At 43.0% G+C, this 17,196-nt stretch overlaps 1 protein-coding gene across 3 annotated transcripts in view; it reads left to right on the top strand.

The window, feature by feature from the left end:
* Positions 1 to 17,196, top strand: part of JARID2 (jumonji and AT-rich interaction domain containing 2) — a 227,607-nt gene that overhangs the window by 86,169 nt on the left and 124,242 nt on the right. For all 3 annotated transcript variants that reach the window (XM_080338858.1, XM_080338860.1, XM_080338859.1), the window contains exon 2: positions 9,032 to 9,167. In XM_080338858.1, coding sequence (XP_080194984.1) covers positions 9,032 to 9,167 — 136 coding nt within the window. The remainder of the gene's footprint in view (positions 1 to 9,031; positions 9,168 to 17,196) is intronic.

Here is a 17,196-nt window from a genome sequence, read left to right as displayed (position 1 = left end):
TGATTGCATACTGGAGCTTGAACACCTTATAAAAATATGAACTGAATCAAAATGAAATTAATTAGAATATATTTGAATTTCATTATCTTGAGCTGCTGAATACTCTTTTTGCATACTGGGTTTTATGTGTCTGTCTGAAGTGTACTTGGTGGAGAGTTTTAATTAAAACTGGAGACAGAGTAAGAATATTTGGAATGTGAAATTCATAAATGGCAGAGATTTTCAGCTAGGATTGCAGAGTTTCTTTGGAGCTCGCTACCACTTTTCGCTTCTCTTTTCCCCTCTTCTTAATAAGCTACTTTTATGTTCAAATTAATACCAGATCCTGAAAAAGAAAAAAATCCTGCTGTGGCTCTTGGTCTTTTGCAGCATGATCAGAGTTGTCAGATCCACAGCTGCAGGAGATTTTTACCTTTGTGTGTTTAATGGCTCATACTACTCTGTTCTTTGACGGTACCATTTAACCATGAAAGTGCAGGGCTGTGGATGGCACAGGACATGCGGCTGCCTTGACTACTGTCTCAGATGTCGGACATGCCAAGACTCCAAAGAGCTGATTTGGCAGCTGCCCAGCAGATTTTTTAAAAGGCTCAGTTGGTGGCCAGAAACTCAGGCTGGCAGAGTTGTGTTATGCAATAAATTGTTTTTCGGCAGAAGTTTCTAATCCAATTTCAGCTGTAGTTTTTTAGTAGTGTGTAATCAAAGATAAATGTACATTATTTCATGGTGTTTCAGAGAAGTGAAGATGTGTGGCATGAGTGTCCCCCATCAGGTCAGTTTGTTTTTCTTTCAGGAGGGATTTAGACCTGTTCACCTGTGTGGCAAAATGATGCTTACTTTATTTTGGTTTCTGCCCAGGAGGCATGTATCTGTATGCAGCATACCCTTTCAAAGAGAATTCAACGTGCATTTTAGGAGTCATTCCCTTTTTTTTGGAGAGAGCACCAAATAACGGACCCATTTATCAAGTCAGAGCTTTTGCCTGGGCATAGCTTTGCTACAAGTAGTCAAACAGAAGATCTAGCCTTGTCAGGCTGTGAACCTGCTTGAAATGTTGCAGGCCCTGTCCCTCTAACAGCGCCCCCCCAAATTTCCCTTTCACTCCCCTGAAGTAAATTATTCTTCATGGACAAAGGGAATATGGTTTATCTGAATGCAATGACATATTTGAGGTTTATAATAATTGCATTACAAGAAGGTGATTTTAATTTCCTGAATACTGTCTGTGATGCCCTCCCTTCCTTCCAGTGACAGTCACAGTTTGGTGTCGTGATGGGCCTACATCCCTCCGAATGTGGATTGCTGCTAAAAGGGGCAATCCTGCCTTTCTCTCAGCCCTAGCAGTAGTTTTCATATGGCCACAGGGGAGCTGATCTGGCTGAAAATGATAGTTTTTCTTGTCTTGGGGTGAGATTTTGACTCTTTTCCCCAGTCAAGCTGGTCAAATGGCCGCATAAGGGCTAGTGCTGGCATGGGGCTCGTGGCAGGTGCATCCCATGTGATGGCAGGTGGATTTGCTTAAGCCAGTCATGAAAACCACTCTCCCAGTCTGAATAATTATCCTGTACCTTCATACCTCTTTCTTCCAGCACTCTGTCACCCTTGGCTTTTTGTGGCTTGCTTCTGCGTGCTGCTGGCTCTCATTAGAGACCAAAACTCTAACTCTCTGGTTGCAAAATGGTTGATTAGATTCCTAGTCTGGCCTAAGAAAGTCATAGCTGTGGAGTCACTGCTGTGGGTGAGATGGTTCGAGTTCAAGTCCCGCTGTAAGTTGATAAATTAGGAAACCTTAGACCTGGCTTTGCTCTGAATTTGTTTGGGTTTAGCCTTTTTTTAAAGTGTTTGTCTTGGCAGACCAACACGGGAAGCAGTTCATGTCTTGTAAGCTTTCACTAGTTTCATATTGAGTAGTAGTTTTCTAGAGGTGCAGAAACATCACTGAGGCCTCTGAGCTTAGGTGAAAGAAGCAATTAACACAAAACCCCATTATTTTAAAATATTTTGTTATTAGGGCTAAAATAAAGGAATATATTTTTATGACTCAATTCTGGGAGCCTGTATGAAGACACCAGTGACTTCTGTTTGGAAATTTCGACTGTAACTCTTCTACCCTAATGTATCCTCACAAGAGCAGGTTGAAGCTCACTGGGCTCCAAGTGCCTGAGGCCTTTAGTGACCCAAAAACCAGCGTGTTTCTCTCGCATGCTGCTCTTTCAAGAATTGGGTTTGAAAGGAGGAAACACAATCCCTGGTGCAGCAGGAGGCGGCGAATGAGCACAAACCAACAGGAGATTGCAGGGGATGAAAGCTGTAGGAGAAGTGCTAAAGCAGGAAGAAAAGAGGTTTTTATTTTCCTTCATCGTTTCTTTGCCATGTTAACTTCAGTTCTGCTAGTCAAGAGCTGTAATGTAATGTGAGTTTTTTGGGGAAGTTTTCTGGAAGTGCTAGGGAAAAAATAGCTATAATTACCAGATGCACTTAAATGCAGAACCATTAATAACAAAAATTTACCCTTTCTTCATGTTACTTAGCACATTTCTAAAACATGACCTATTTTCCTAAACTAGACAGAACAGATTACATTTTCCAGAAGGCATGAGTCACTGTACTATAAAGTCTCCAAGCTGTATCAATCTTCATCAACTTAAGCCATTCATGAGGTTTTATTTTTTCTCACTGAATATAAGCAGTTTGTTTTAAATGAGAAACTGCTACATCCTCTCTGGATAGTTAAACTCGATTAAAAGGTTAAATATTAAATAAGTGTGAACTTTATTCTGAGAGAAGGAGGAAGGAGTGGAGGGACCTTGATGGTAAGCAAAAGGCACTACTGTGGAAATATATGGGTATATCCCGTTTGCACGATGCTGTGCTTGGCTGTAAGAAGTCCAAGCAGCATGATAGCTATCAGAAGAAGCAGAAAAATCTTTATTTATATAGCTTCAGTTACATACGTTAGAGTCTAGTTTCAAGTCATTACCCTGGAAGTTCAGACTTTTGCTAGGAGTTTCTGCCGAGAACAGCTTCTCCGGTCTTGTCATCGAATGGCCCACTTGTTCCGGCACCTTATATAGAGAGGGAGTTTGCATCAATGGGCCATCACTGGGGTTTTCCTCTGTGCGCAGGATGTGCATCTGGGGTGGTGAGAAGGTCGATGGGACTTTGAGATACAATGGAGACCTCTGCTAACGCAACAGGGGAAGTACGTGTGGTGATATAGTAGTAAGACTTTGCACTCTCTCACGAGGTTCACGCTGTGCCATACGTACACCGAGGAAGTGGGTTTTGTAAATGAATAAGCGTACTAATCACACTGAGCAGCGGTAACTCCCCCAAGACTGCACAGAAGATCTCTTTCAGCCTCGGAAGACGTATCTAGGTTTTCCACCAATTTCTCTTAGGTCTGACTTTTAAAGAAAAACAGGTATAACTGTTTTCCATTGATAATATACAGCCAAAAGGCAAAAATCTGTTGCAGGTCTTGAATCTAGTAAACAAGCATTTCCATTTTGGTCCTTCTGCTGAAAAATTTATATGATCTCTAAAAATGTGTTGTCTGTTTTTCATGCAAAAGACAGATTTTTGTTTTGTTGCTAACTAAACACAGAAAAAAACACCCTTTGAAATAGTTTTCCGTCAAAAATATCCTTGAGGAAAGAGTAGAAGCTTGTGGTTTATTTTTCCCATTGCTTCAAAATGACCTTCTTACATCTGCGGGAAAGACTCTCTGGGGGCTGTTGAACCATGAAAGCATATTCATTTAGGGCATTGGGTGCCACAGTGATTTTAGCCGAGCATTGGCTTCAGCACTGGAAAAAGAAAAAAGAGGGGGTTTGTGTTTTGTTGTTTTGCTTTCTGCAACCTGGCATGAAGAATGGGGTCAGGAGATGCGTGCTTGGGAAAGACCCAAAGAGAGAGCTGGAAACACGCCAGCCACGCTGAGTCATAACACACATGCTTATAAGTATCTTTGTACCTTACAAAGTCCTGGCTTTTCAAATAAAACCATCGCTGCTGTTAAAGTATTTACATAAAAGTAAAACAAATAGCATGGAGTGCTGCATGCATTCTCCCTTGTTCCAGCTCTGTTTTATCCCGTGGACTGTGACTCCTGTTTGCTTAAGGCAAGGCTGGGCCAGGCTGAAGAATGCTGTTATCTGGTGGTGAATGAAGGGAGCAGCTCGAGTTGTGCGTACGCGTATGCTTCTGTTGCTTCTTGTAGAGCAAAGCAGCAAGCACCAGTGCCTGCTCCTTTGGGCTGACATTTCACTTACCCAGGAGATGGTGTGTAGCCTGCCTGTTGCTTCTGCCTGCTTTGCTTTTCCTTTTTTTTTTTTTTTAATTTCTTTAAAGATTTGAGTATAACTTAAGAAGTAGGAAGGCTGCATGCAGGCCCCACGTGCAAGCTAGACAGCTGAACCATGGTGAACAAGCCTCTAAGCTGTAGGTGAATGGTGAAAGGTACAAGTGGTGCGCACTCTGATTTTCTTGCAAATATGTACACATTATATATTGATGTGGATTGTTTGTAGGTATGTATATGTAGTTATATTTATGTATGCATTATATATTAATATGTATGTATGTTAGTTTGCACACATTAATATGTATGTATTGTATATTTAATGTATTATATACATTTAATATGCACATAGCAAAAAACCCACACACGTGTGTGTATATACATACATTTCTTCCCAAATTAGCAGTATATGGCAGTAGCTGTTGAACTTTTTTACAAACATCACCTCTATGACTGTAGAGCTGAAAGCAAGCTGCCAGCCAGGGAGATTGGCAGAGAGCTGCTCTGTGGTGCATGAGGCAGCATCTTCTGCAGGAACATACCCTGTGGGTAAAGGGAGGTTGTGCTCCTGAGGGTCTCCAACTGAAATGATTTCTATGATTCTGTGATCCTCTTCCTTGTCCCCTCGGGCTCCACTTGCTGAACTGTCGCTTGGCTACCTTGGTAGCTGAGGTTCAGATAAAATGCACAATGTGTGGTTCCCCAAAATGGAATAACAAAGAGGGTGGCGTGATTAATTTTTTTAGTGGTTTAAAGGAATTGATGCAGTTGAGTTTCTTAACTTTGCCCCAGGGCTTCTGATGTGTTTGTGTCTGTTTTACAAAGTTTATAAACTCATTGTCAGATTGGGAGGCAGAAACCATCTCAGCTGACCTGCACAGTGAAGGCTATGGGCTTGCAGTGATGAACCTACAGTTCAGGATGTTATTCAGTAATTTTTTGGCTCTAAGTCAATAATGGACAATCCATTAGTACCCCATAAGTCGTTTCAATGGTTAATTACTTGCAGAGTTGCAGAAATTGTTCTTTAATTCTCTCTTACATTTTTCTGAATTTGAGTTCCAGCTGTTGGATTATATTATAGCCCTTTCTACCAGCCTCGGGAGCCATCTATTATCAAATTTCTGCTCCCTGTGGAAATATTTAAAGGCAGAGATTGAATCAGTCCCTTTGAGGGTTTTGTTTGTTTGCTTTTGAGAAGTTACAGAGATTAAGTTCCTCAAGGCTTTCACTTGAGGATATTTCTAAACGGTTCTGGGTGTGTGTGTGTATGTTGTTTTGCTGAAGTGAGGTAACTCTTCCAGTTGTTGGCAGCGTGAGCGTAGAGCGGCTCTTCCTGCACTGGCGTGACGAGGCAGAGACAATCTGACCCATGTAATTATGGTTAAACGTGTCGGGAGCTGGAGCTGCGTCGCCCGAGGAGCAGCAGCTCAGCTGGGCTCCGACTCAGCTGCTTCTCCGGCTTGCGGCTGCTTTTGTGCCGCAGGCTGGGGGGAAGATGCTGTCGACAATTGTGAAACCTTTTCATTGCTCCTGCGTATGGAGCCGCGGGAATGCGGGTGCTGGCGGTGGCTCAGCCCCTTATTTTGCTGACCTTGGATAACACAATGTTGGGGAACTCGAGGACCTTTTTACAAGCTGAGTGACGGGTGTGGGGAAAGCCCACAACAGAGCAGCGTCAGCAGGACAGTGGCTGCAATGTCGGCACAACGGGGCTGGTGGAAGCTCTGGTGTGGAGAGACACACCTGTGGGTGTTTCTGTACAGGGTGCTGCTGTTATAGAGGCAGGAGTGAATCCAATACGGGTTACCTTGAGTTTTACAGCTCCATGAATTGAGCGTGGTGTGCAATGTTGCTGCATTGATTCAGGGGCTGCTGAGGGAGGTCCTTGTTCCTGTCTCCCATCTCTTTGCTGGTGGCGCTGTGGCCCCCATGGGCCCCAAGCTGGTGGGAAAGCAGGAGCATCTCCTGCAGCAGGGCTGCAGCCTCTAGCTGGTACCAGAAAGACATCTTGGCAGCGCTGTCCCTCACAAAATAGGGTTCTGCTTTGCACACCATCCTTTTTGCATGTCCAGCACGTTGCCTGGGGATAGGGAGATGACTTCAGGCCGTTTACAGCAATACTTGGAGAAGGTGGCCTAGACCAGAGGCCTCTGACATGCGGTGATTATCTCTGTCCCACCTGCAGCAGGGACAGTAAGTGGCGTGTCCCAGGGCACGGGTTGTCCCTGCCAGTGGTCCCTTACCTGTTGCTGTTGGCTGGCCAGTTTAAAGATCAATCCCGTCAGTGGGTTTCACCCTGTTGCTGCTGAAACAGTAATCACTGCCACGTGCTCCTTGCAGTGAGGTGTTGTGGCAAAGTGGATTTAAGTGGGATTATTATTATTATTTTTTTTTCTTCTGCATTTTTAGCAGAGATAAAAGGGCCACTGGGATCAGGAACTGATTGGTGCTTTAATGCAATTCCAGCTTCTTGAGGACTGTAGGGTCTGGTGGAGGAAGGGGTTTGTTTGTGGCTTCAGGAGGCATCTGGTGTTTCACAGAAGAGAGATGTCCAGCTGATGGGCGCTAAGGACAGCAGCATGTCTCTGAGCACACCTTACGTTAGCTGGGCTCAATCCTTACATGTGTCTTGTGTATGCCTGGCTTTTAAAGTATATAAAAATACAGGGTGGAAGTTTTGTTACCTCGTGTTAGGGTTTCTGTGTAACTCATCTGGGCTTTGAAGTCAGGAGAAGGGTGCCTGGCCAGAGGGCTCTTCATCCTCTTCCTTATGTTTGCTGGCCGTCATATTGGAGATTTGAACAAATGCCAATGAAGGAAGCAAGCGGTGTCTGCAGGTCTGTGTCCGTGACACGGGTGGGAGCTGGAGGTGCTTATGAATGTTTTGCAACTGAGCGCGATTCCCTCCAGGATTTAACAAGTAGTTTCTCTGGAAACAGAAATGTGTGATGTCCCACTAGGCCCTTGTCGGTGGGAATGTGAGTGGGGTGTGTCTTTGAGCAGGCTGTGTTAAAATCGAGCAGGCTGCAGGCCACTCGCATTTAGTGTCACTTCTGGTGAGGGCTGAAGTTGTGCTGGCAGCAAAATGGTAAGCCGGAGTTGTTCATGTAAACATCTGTTGACAAAATAACTGGATGTACTAGTCCTTTTAAAACGTTTGCCTGGAGATTTTTTGGGGGGGACAGGCAGGGGTTGGATTACTGAGTTTGCTTTCTTGGCCCAAAGCTGCCTGTCCTCTGAAGTTCCCTGGGCATTGCTCAGCCTTCTTCAAAGTATAGTCGTTTGTCTCTTGAGCAGAGCACACATCCCGCTGCCAGAAATGTTGGCTGCTTTCACTGCACTCATTGTGTTGCCCCTTTTTCTTCCCGTTCTAGCCCCTCAAGTAATTTTTTTTTTTGTGGTGGTGGGGAATGTTGATCACAATTCAGCAGCTGAATGCCAGTATCTCAGTAGAGGAGGAAAAAAAAGCTGTCAGTGGGCACATTGAACTGTGCATATTTTTTCTTTTAAGTTGATGGTAGGACAAGGGTAATGGCTTTAAACTGAAGCAAATATAAGGAAGAAATGTTTATGATTAGGGTGGTGAGACATAGGAACAGGTCACCCGGAGAAGCTGTGGATGCCCCATCACTGGAAGTATTTCAGGTCAGGTTGGACAGGGCTTTGAGCAACCTGGTCTAGTGGAAGGTGTCCATGCCCATGGGAGTCGGGGGGTGGAACTAGATGATTTCTAAGGTCCCTTCCAACCCAGACCATTCTGTGATTCTATCGTGTCAATCAATACTTTGACAGGTGGGGTGGTATAAACTCTTCTTGCCTTCTGATGGGGATTGCTGATGGGGCTTTTTGGGTTTCCGGGGCAGTGTGGCAGTATGCTGTGGTATGCTTACCTAAACAAGACCTGCCTATAAATGTCCATCTTTTTGCTTGGCAATGATGTAGTCCTTGAGGAATTTGAGGGCAAGACTGCTCAAACAGTGATTTTTAAAGACCCTGAGATAATTACAGGGCTTATGAAAATATGATGACTTACCTGATCTCGCTTATGTCTTTATATCAGTTTGCTGGCTTAATTTATGTGAATGCTAAAGGCTTTAGGGAAATGCTTTTTCAGGGAATTAATCTTTTAACACAAGCCAGTATTAAATATGACATACACTAGTATTCCTTTTGACAATATAACATTTTTCTCCTAAAAATAAAGTAGAAAACATATGCCCTGTGGGCCAAATGGCACTTGGCTTTACAGTGAGATAAATTCAGAATAACTTGATTGTTATTGATGTACAGCTTCATTGTAATGCTGCAATAGATGCAAATCAGTAAGCCAGTGGAAAAAAAGTCCTGTGCCAAGAGGCACAAACCAGGGCCAAAATGGCAATGAGAGAAGTTGGTACACAAAACTTACCACTTGAATTTCTACAACACTCAATTTAGTGGTTTCCAGCGCCACCCTCTCCACCCCCCCTGTGATAAATTTCTCTGGCAGAAATTCATTATGAGGGTTTTAACAAATAGGTTTCACCTCCTGTCTAACACCTTGTACATGGCTACTGCCGTTTGCAGGATAAAGGATTAGAGCGACAGTATTTTTCCTCAGCTTTATTTTTTTTTACATTAAAAATAATCTTTAATTAAAAATAATACTTGGCTTTTGGGTTTTGTGTGTTTTGCTTTTGTTTCAGATGCATGTAACTGACCTCTCCTTTCCCTTTCCATGTTTAGGATGACAGCGATGGGATTCCCTGGTCAGAGGAGAGGGTGGTGCGGAAGGTCCTTTATTTATCTCTGAAGGAGTTCAAGAACGCACAGAAGCGGCAGCACGGCGATGGCATCAGCGGGAGCCTCAAGGCAGTGAATGGTGAGCTGCCCCTGTGGTACTGTTGGAAGGACTCGGTGCTTTTCAGTGCGATTCTTTTGCTGTGTCGAGGAAGGAGACCAGTGCACCACGTGGCATGCACTGCACCCTTTTGATCTGCACAGAAGAATTCTGAAGTGCTTAAAATGCCCGGTTTGAACAATCCATATGTTTTGGTTTCTGGCAAAGCCATTGAGATGGGGATGGGGTGGAGGGTGGTTGTCAGGTGGGAGGACAAGGACAGGCTGCTGTTGGTAGAAAAGGAGGTTTCTCTGGTCAGTCCTACTCCCTGATGTCCTGAGTAAGTCGGTAGAGAAGATATCCATTTAAAGGTGATTGGCTTCAGTTATCTTGGGGAAGACATTCAGACAGAATTTAACTACTCTGTCATTTAGCTGCAAGAAACTGGCTGACCAGCTTCTGTATCTCTGAAGTGATCTCAGTCAATGCTGTCTGTTGTCCAGAGGTGAAATAGCATAGGACCTACATAAAAAGATTTAAAGGACTGAGAGGACACAAACACTGGGACAGTGGAGTCACCTAGTTTAGCAATTCACAGAACAGTCATTTAAAGGTTTTAAAAGGGCATGCAGTCAAACTGAGATGGCAGAGACCGGAAAGGAGTTTAATTTTATTTATTTAATCCTTTGGTGAATTATTATCTGTTGCTCCCCCTTCCCTCAGAACTTGCTTAAAAAAGCCATGGCGTCCTGAGTGGTGAATATAAAGTGTGTCTCTTTCAGATTCACTCCCTGACACAGGAGCCGTTCTTGAAAAGGCTTTGTCATGCTGACTTGAGCCTTGAAAGTGATGACTAGCAGGATTCAGATTTCTGGGCAGGCTTATGGTTTTCTCTTCACTCACAAGAGCTTATTTGTTTCTCTATGGAGGTTTATGGCAGCTCCTTTTAGGCATGTGCATAACTATACATGTGCTAATGCATTAAAGCAGCAGCTGGGTGCTTACTTGGTAGGTTATTCATATTTATACGTAGCTTGTGTTTTTGACACGGTGAGTCATATTTCACCGTGTTTTCACGGAGTGGTATTGCCGACAAGGCAAAAACCTAGGGGAATGGCTGCATAACTACAGGCAGCGTGATCAAGTTACTATATTGCGTAAGCAATTGCAAAGTCCTTAATGTGATTGAAGAAGACCTCAGACTTCTGAGTTCAGTAATAATATCAAATACTGATCTGATGGGAAGGGGCATCTAGCTTTAGCAGCAAGCCATTAATGAGCTTGGAGGTGTACACAAAACAGCGCTGGCTTTTTTCCCCTCCAACACCTCTGCATCATTGATCTTCTGTCAAACACAATTTCTCTTGGAAAGTTTCTTATTTCGTTGTGGGGGTTTTGTTTAGTCAAAGGAAAAAAGTCTAAAGGCGTGAAGCACAGTAATTGTGTGTTAGGAGGCTTTGATGGTGTGCCAGGTTACAGGATGACTGAGGTTTTTATGGTGTCTAGTTTCTCCAAAGGCGGCTTAGATGAAAAGTGAGTTGGCTGGGAATGCTGTGTCGGTGCAGGTACCAGACGTGGAATACGCCATCAGCTTCCTCTGGCAGTGGCACAGCTCACAGCTCCAGAGCTTGCCTCTTCCATTGAGAACGTAGCGTTTGGTGCTTTTGCTCCCTCACAGAAGTAGGTGATCAGTTCTTTGGGGGTTTGTGGTTTGTTGTTTTTTGTTTGGTTTTGGGTTTGGTGGGGTTTTTTTGAGCCAGAATGATATTCTGTATTACTCTTTTTGTTTGCTAAATGATTCTTTAAATGTCCTGTCTCAACACTGCTCTGTTTCAACATCACTGTCCAAAAGCTTTTTTATGCACTGATATTTGGAAAAATGTTTCATTATCCAGAGAAAAGAGACTTGCAAAAGGGAGGAGGATTGATATTGGGTGATGACATTAAGAAAATCTGTTTAAACATACAATTTATTCATTACATCTTAAAAAAACCCGTAGCCCTATATTTTGAAATCGACAGCTCCCTGTGGACTGAGGAAAAAGCAGGTCATCCTAAGAAGTTACCAAGCTATTCTGAATTTAGGGAAATGTAATACTTTAAGGGGGTGAGCCTTAGATCCAGGATTTCATACAGTTGGAATAAAAACATTTCCTTGCGTATGTCCTTTGTTTATTAATATTCTGCACCCCTAGCTCTTGGGGAGGGGGACAAGGGGAATCTAGCTGAAATAATGTGAGATTAAATGTGTTCAGGGCCTCTGTAAAGCTGGGCTCCTCCTCTGTCTTGAATTCTGGTTAGGGTGCTTTGCCTTGCAAACGTGAAGTGCAGGGTTTGTGCTGCACAACACTGTCCCTAGTAAACTCTAAAGGGTGTTGCTTCTTCAGCTGTTGAAAATGGAATAGTTCTACCTTCCAAAGCCTGGCACGTTTAACCATTTCCAGGAGTGGAAAGGTGGGGTCTGAGTGAGGTTCAAGCTTTCTGAGCTGTCTGCTGAAAGTGGAAATGTGGATTGGTCTCACGTAGTTCTGAGAGCTCAGGGGACTGCAAACAATTAGGTAGCACGATTTTATCTCGGTGCCACCATCTGTAGTGCAGAGAGAGTTTTTTTGTTCTGGTTTTATAACTCTCATCCCTTAAATTTATTTATTTATAGACTTGCAACCTGTAATTTGGTTCAGTAGGGAGTACTTACCTTTAGCAATAGAGGCAAGTAAAATACCCACCAGCCCCTTGCAACTGGCATCTTTAAGAAGTTTTTATGGATTTGAAGTGGCTGAAGTTGCATAAACATGCTACAATAGTTGCTTTGCCAGCATTTACCAAGCTATAACTAAACTCGTATGAAATAGATTGTAAGTAGTATTTCAGCTGGCTGGTGAGTACAGTAGTATTGTTAATGATTTGGTAGCTGAAATGATGATGCCTCTTTGATTGACAGTGCAAAAAGCAAGTTCATTTTAAATGTGAGAGATGAACTCATTAACAGGAGTCTTTTCTGTGCTAAGGTTTCTGCAGGTTCTAAAATGTGCTCATGATGATGCAGAGACAATTAACTTCCATGCCTCTCTGAATAATAAAAAATAAAATTTTAAATAAATAAAAATTCAAACTAATTCTGGAGACTCTATGTACTGTAATATCTTGACTGTCTCTGCCTATTAAAGATATTTGTTATCCTGAAAACAATCCTGCGATTTCAGGTCTGTGGCCAAAACTCAGTTACTTAGGTGGTTCTGATTAAAGTAGTGGGGTTTTGTTTGGGAGTGCTGGTGTTTCTGCAGGTTTCTTTACTCCAACCTTTTTTATATCTCCTTCTCACTTGAAAATTTTTGCTTACATATTTGTGCTGCCAGTTATTTTTTAATCTTGTTTTTCTACTTTCTTTACTCTTATTCTCCCCACCACCAGCTAGAAGGATTTCGGAGAAGGGTGAGTGGGTGTATTATGGCCATTGTATAGTTGGATATATTGCATGAGTGCTTATGTTGACTCTAGGTATTTGCAGAGTATGGAATGACACTCTACAGTATGCCTTTGTTTGCTACATGTTCCTCTCCAGCACGTGGGAATATAAAATCTGAAGGAGGTGCTTCTGCCGCTTGTCAAGAAACCCTCTGCAGCCCTAAATGGGATACTGGAACTCTGATTATGGAAACAAGGTCGTGCGCTCGAAATCCCAGAGGGACCTCTTTAGTGATTTTGATTACTGCTGCCTGTCATTTGCGTTAGGATTTTAAGAATAGGGATTGGTGTTTGGAATAGTGATACCAATTTTCAGAGATCCTCGTCTAAAAGGAAAACTAATTCCCTTGGGAAATGGTTTTCTTCTTGTGTAGCTTAGAATGTGAGATAAGGCTGTAAAAAAGGCAATGAAAGATGTAATTATTGCTCGTGTTCTGATTATGATAATAAATCCAGTACCCTTATAAGAGTATGTCATAAAGAAAATTTTAATGAGATAAGATTTTAAATTCTATTTTTCAAAACTTGTGATAAATAATAAATTTGTGTTAAAGAAGTCTTAGTGTTTTGTAAATGGAAAAAGTGCCAAATTTTGTTTGTTTGTTTGTTTAAGGTGGTTAGTTAATCTACAGAGATAAGAAACCAGACATGAGAATTATTCAAGCAGATAGTGTGTTTTCACCAGCTATACTTTTTCCTAGAAAGGTGTCATAGCAATTTCCACACGTGCCAGATAACTTAAGCTTGTGGCAAACATGATCTAATTGGGAAGTTGAATGTATCCGAGGGAATGCTTTAGTTCATGGCAGAAGCTGAAAGTCTTTCTCATCTAGTAAATAGAGATGAGTAAAAATATGTAATTTTGCTATTCTGAGAGATTTCACCTTATATTTAGGGTTGTTAAATGTATTTATCCATTTTATGTGTGTTCCTTAAACAGAGTAGGAACTGTGTCAGCATTTTGATGGAGGTGGTGGTTGGTCTATGCGTGCCTGTGGTGCCCCTTCCTTCCTTGTGCTGGTCTGCTCCTGCCCTCAGCCGTTCCCACACAAACGCTAACATGACTTTTGGTGGAGGTTTGCTTTCTCCAGAAATAAAATGTCTCCGCACAGAGATGCAGGAGCCTGTGAGGCAGCCTGTGGCGGGACTGCGGTGCTGGGCCCAGCGGCAGCAGCTTGCTCTGACACCACAGTCTGCCTGTCCCTTGGCTGGCCAGGCCGGCTGGGGTAGGCAGCAGTGCTATCTGGAAATAGCTATTTTGTCGTTGCTGCACAGATTTTCAAGTTTTCCCTGCTCGCTGCGCGGGGGTTTTCTGCTGACGATCCCCAGAAGGCTGTATCGAAATGAGGGTGCCCAGTGGTATGGTGGCATGGGGCTGTGTTCATCCGAATTCAGCTTGTTGGTGAAACCTCTTTTCCCTGGCTGTGTAGATGGCACCCCAGGCTTGGCGTAAACATTGTTATAAGCGTGGTAGAAATGCCCAAACACAGCTAAGCCGTGTGATTCAATTCAGTGCCGTGCATTATTAACCAAAAGCCAGCTATGCAGGGTTGGCAGCAGCTGCCAGCAGGGCCACCACATCTTCTCTGGGCTGAGGCCACGTCTCTTCTCTTCCCGCTTGCACAGATGACAGCACAGCAGCCCTCAGGGAAGTGCTGCTGTTTTGGCTGCACCCCTGCATGCCCAGAGCAGCACCCACCTCCTTCCTCCCTAATGTGGATACAGAGGCTGGACCACCACTCAGCCTTTAGTTTGGAAGAAGGAGGTATTGCTCTTCATTCACTGTGATGGTTCAAATATACTGGTAACTTCATCTCTCTTATTTCTGAAGGCTGCAATTAAATACTGGAAGAAGGTTTTATGCTAATGTTTGTCTAGGGAGCTTTTCACTCCATCAGTGATGTGAAATTGCGTTTGTTGACAGTGGGTAATGTCTATCTGTCTCCTAAGCTTTAGTAGAAGATTGTAAGTGTGCCAAGGACCCTTGTCTGTGTAAGTGGATTTTTAAAATGCATTTACAGAAAAAGAAATACCTCTTTCAACTTTGCAATATTTTCTCTTTACATTCAGAGTAAACAGCCTTTTTGGCTAGTTGTAAACTGTGATTAAATATAAATGTTTTCAACTAAAAGGTTCAGAAAATAAGCATTTGAACAGATTTGTCATGGTACTCAACATCACTTTCACTTTGGTACTTGCTGTCAAGTGAATTTAAAGATTAACAAATAAATAACAGGATGTTTGGGTTGGGCTCCATTGAAAATTTCCAAATCTCCTTTCCTTTCTTTGTTTTTTAGAACAGAATTCGTTTTCGAGCCTGCCAGGGACTTGCTTGTTCATCGGCTGTGTCATGGTTTAACCCCAGCTGGCAACTAAGCACCACAGAGCCACTTGCTAACTTTCCCGCGGTGGGATATGGGGGAGAATCAGAAGAGTAAAAGTGAAAAAACTCGTGTGTTGAGATAAAAACAGTTTAATATGAAAAGCAAAAGCCACGCATGCAAGCAAAACAGAACAAGGAATTAATTCACCACTTCCCATGGGCAGGCAGGTGTTCAGCCATCTCCAGGACAGCCAGGCTCCATCACATGTAATGGTGACTTGGGAAGACAAACTCCATTAACACTGAATCTTCCCCCTTTTTTTCTTCTTTCCCCAGCTTTTATTGCTGAGCATGACAACATATGGTCTGGAATATCCCTTTGGTTAGTTGAGGTCAGCTGTCCCAGTTGTGTCCCCTCCCAACCTCCTGTGCACCCCCAGCCTCCTCACCGGTGGGCTGGGGTGAAGAGCAGAAAAGGCCTTGGCTCTGTGTAAGCCCTGCTCCGTGGTAACTAAAACATCCCTGTGTTATCAACACTGTTTCCAGCACAAATCCAAAATATAGCCCCCTACTAGCTACTATGAGGAAAATTAACTCTATCCCAGCCAAACCCAGCACATGACACAGGCTTTGTTTGCCTCTTCCATTATTACCACGTATAAAAATTCTGCAGGCCAAATTGCGCCCTCAGTGATCTCTATCCAATTCGATTATGTCCAAATTGTGCTCCTGTCTTAATACAATTTCAGTGCTTGGCAAGACTGCCAGAAAATTTTCTCTTGCAGGATACCCATCATCCTTCTTCTCTCAAACGTAACAGAGGTGGCTATTTTTTTAACCAGAGAAACAGAGGAATTGTGTAATTAATTTTCTTAAAACTTCATTTCATGGCCATCTAAAAAGAGTTGCTGTTGCCCCGAGTGCATTTCTAGGGAAAGTAATTCTAAAAATAATCTCGCCTCCCTATGTATTGCTAATTGTAGGTAATGGAAAATGAAAATGGCAGTGAAGAATCTGCAGAGGCACATGCATAATCTGTAAGAGACTGAGTTATTGTAGGTCTAAAATAAATAAGATGAGGAAAGGTAAGAAAGAGTTCAGCAGCAGCTGATGGGTCTGGTCCCCCTCCTTTCACCTCCTGTCTTGTGCTGGCTCTGCCATTTGTCTACCCGTGCAGTGCAGCCAATTCAGCCTACTAAAGTGGCAGAAAACTAGCCCAGAAAAATGATGTTAAAAAATACATCATTTTATTCAGTTTAGTGAAATAGAGAGGTTCATGAAGAGGTCAGATGAGCACCGAGTGTGCATTTGGCGGAAATGAGGGGCCAGGGTACCTTGACAGAAAGCTGGAGAGGAGGAAACTGGACTTGTCACTTCCTACGGTAGCAAGCTGCCTGGTTGGCACAGTCATCGTGTCTAACCACAGCCTTAGGACTGGCACAGTCGTCTTGTCTAACCACAGCCTCAGATGCTGGAAGGGACAACGGTTGCCAGAAATAGGAGAAAAAACGGCTTAAAAATTTGTTGAAAAGTGCTTCACAAGTGTAGGTGTTAGATTTATTTATTTAAAAAAAACCCAACAATCCACCAAAACAAACACAAAACCAAATGAACAAACAAAACCAAGAAAACCCGTGCTGCTGTAGTGGTGAAATTCATTGCATAGACTGTCTGTGAAACAGATCTTTGCCTTAACCCCAACAGGGGACAACAACTTTGTTTTCCTTGACTCTGGGTCATTCAGATTTATTGTTTGTGTCTGCAGTCCAGAGAGCACCCTTGACTGCAGACAAGCAAACTGCTTCCTGCTGTCTTTGGCAGCCATAAGATTGCCAACCAGCCTAAATTTGCACCCTGGCATATACAGCCAAAAGGATGGTTGTGGTTTTACCTTGTAGGATTGCCAGCTCTGTTAAAAATGGTACCTTTTGCCAATTCTGGTTTGCTTATTTTAGAAATGAGAGCAAGACATAACTCATGCAAAGCTGCTTTTTTGACTGTAATATTAAATGAGAATCCAAAGCAGTGCATCTAATGCAGCTATTTCTTTAGCTGGCAGACAACGAAGTTTTAAGTTTGTTACTTTTTTTTTTTTTAATGATTAGATTTTTATTGGGATGTTAAAAAACAGAGAGATCTGCTTAGACCAGACAGGCTGGAGTGGGTGAAGTTTATGCTGGTGACTTGCTGAGATGAGAGCTGGTGGTCGGTGCGGGTCACATTCTCCAGCTGTTGAGTTGTGTAAAGGAGGAGTTAAAGAGATAACTTGAGGCTTACATAGAA

This window comes from Nesoenas mayeri, assembly GCF_963082525.1.
Source record: "Nesoenas mayeri genome assembly, chromosome: 2".
NCBI lineage: Eukaryota > Metazoa > Chordata > Aves > Columbiformes > Columbidae > Nesoenas > Nesoenas mayeri.
The sequence above is the reverse complement of the archived record's forward strand: the minus strand, read 5'-3'. Positions and strand labels throughout refer to the sequence as shown.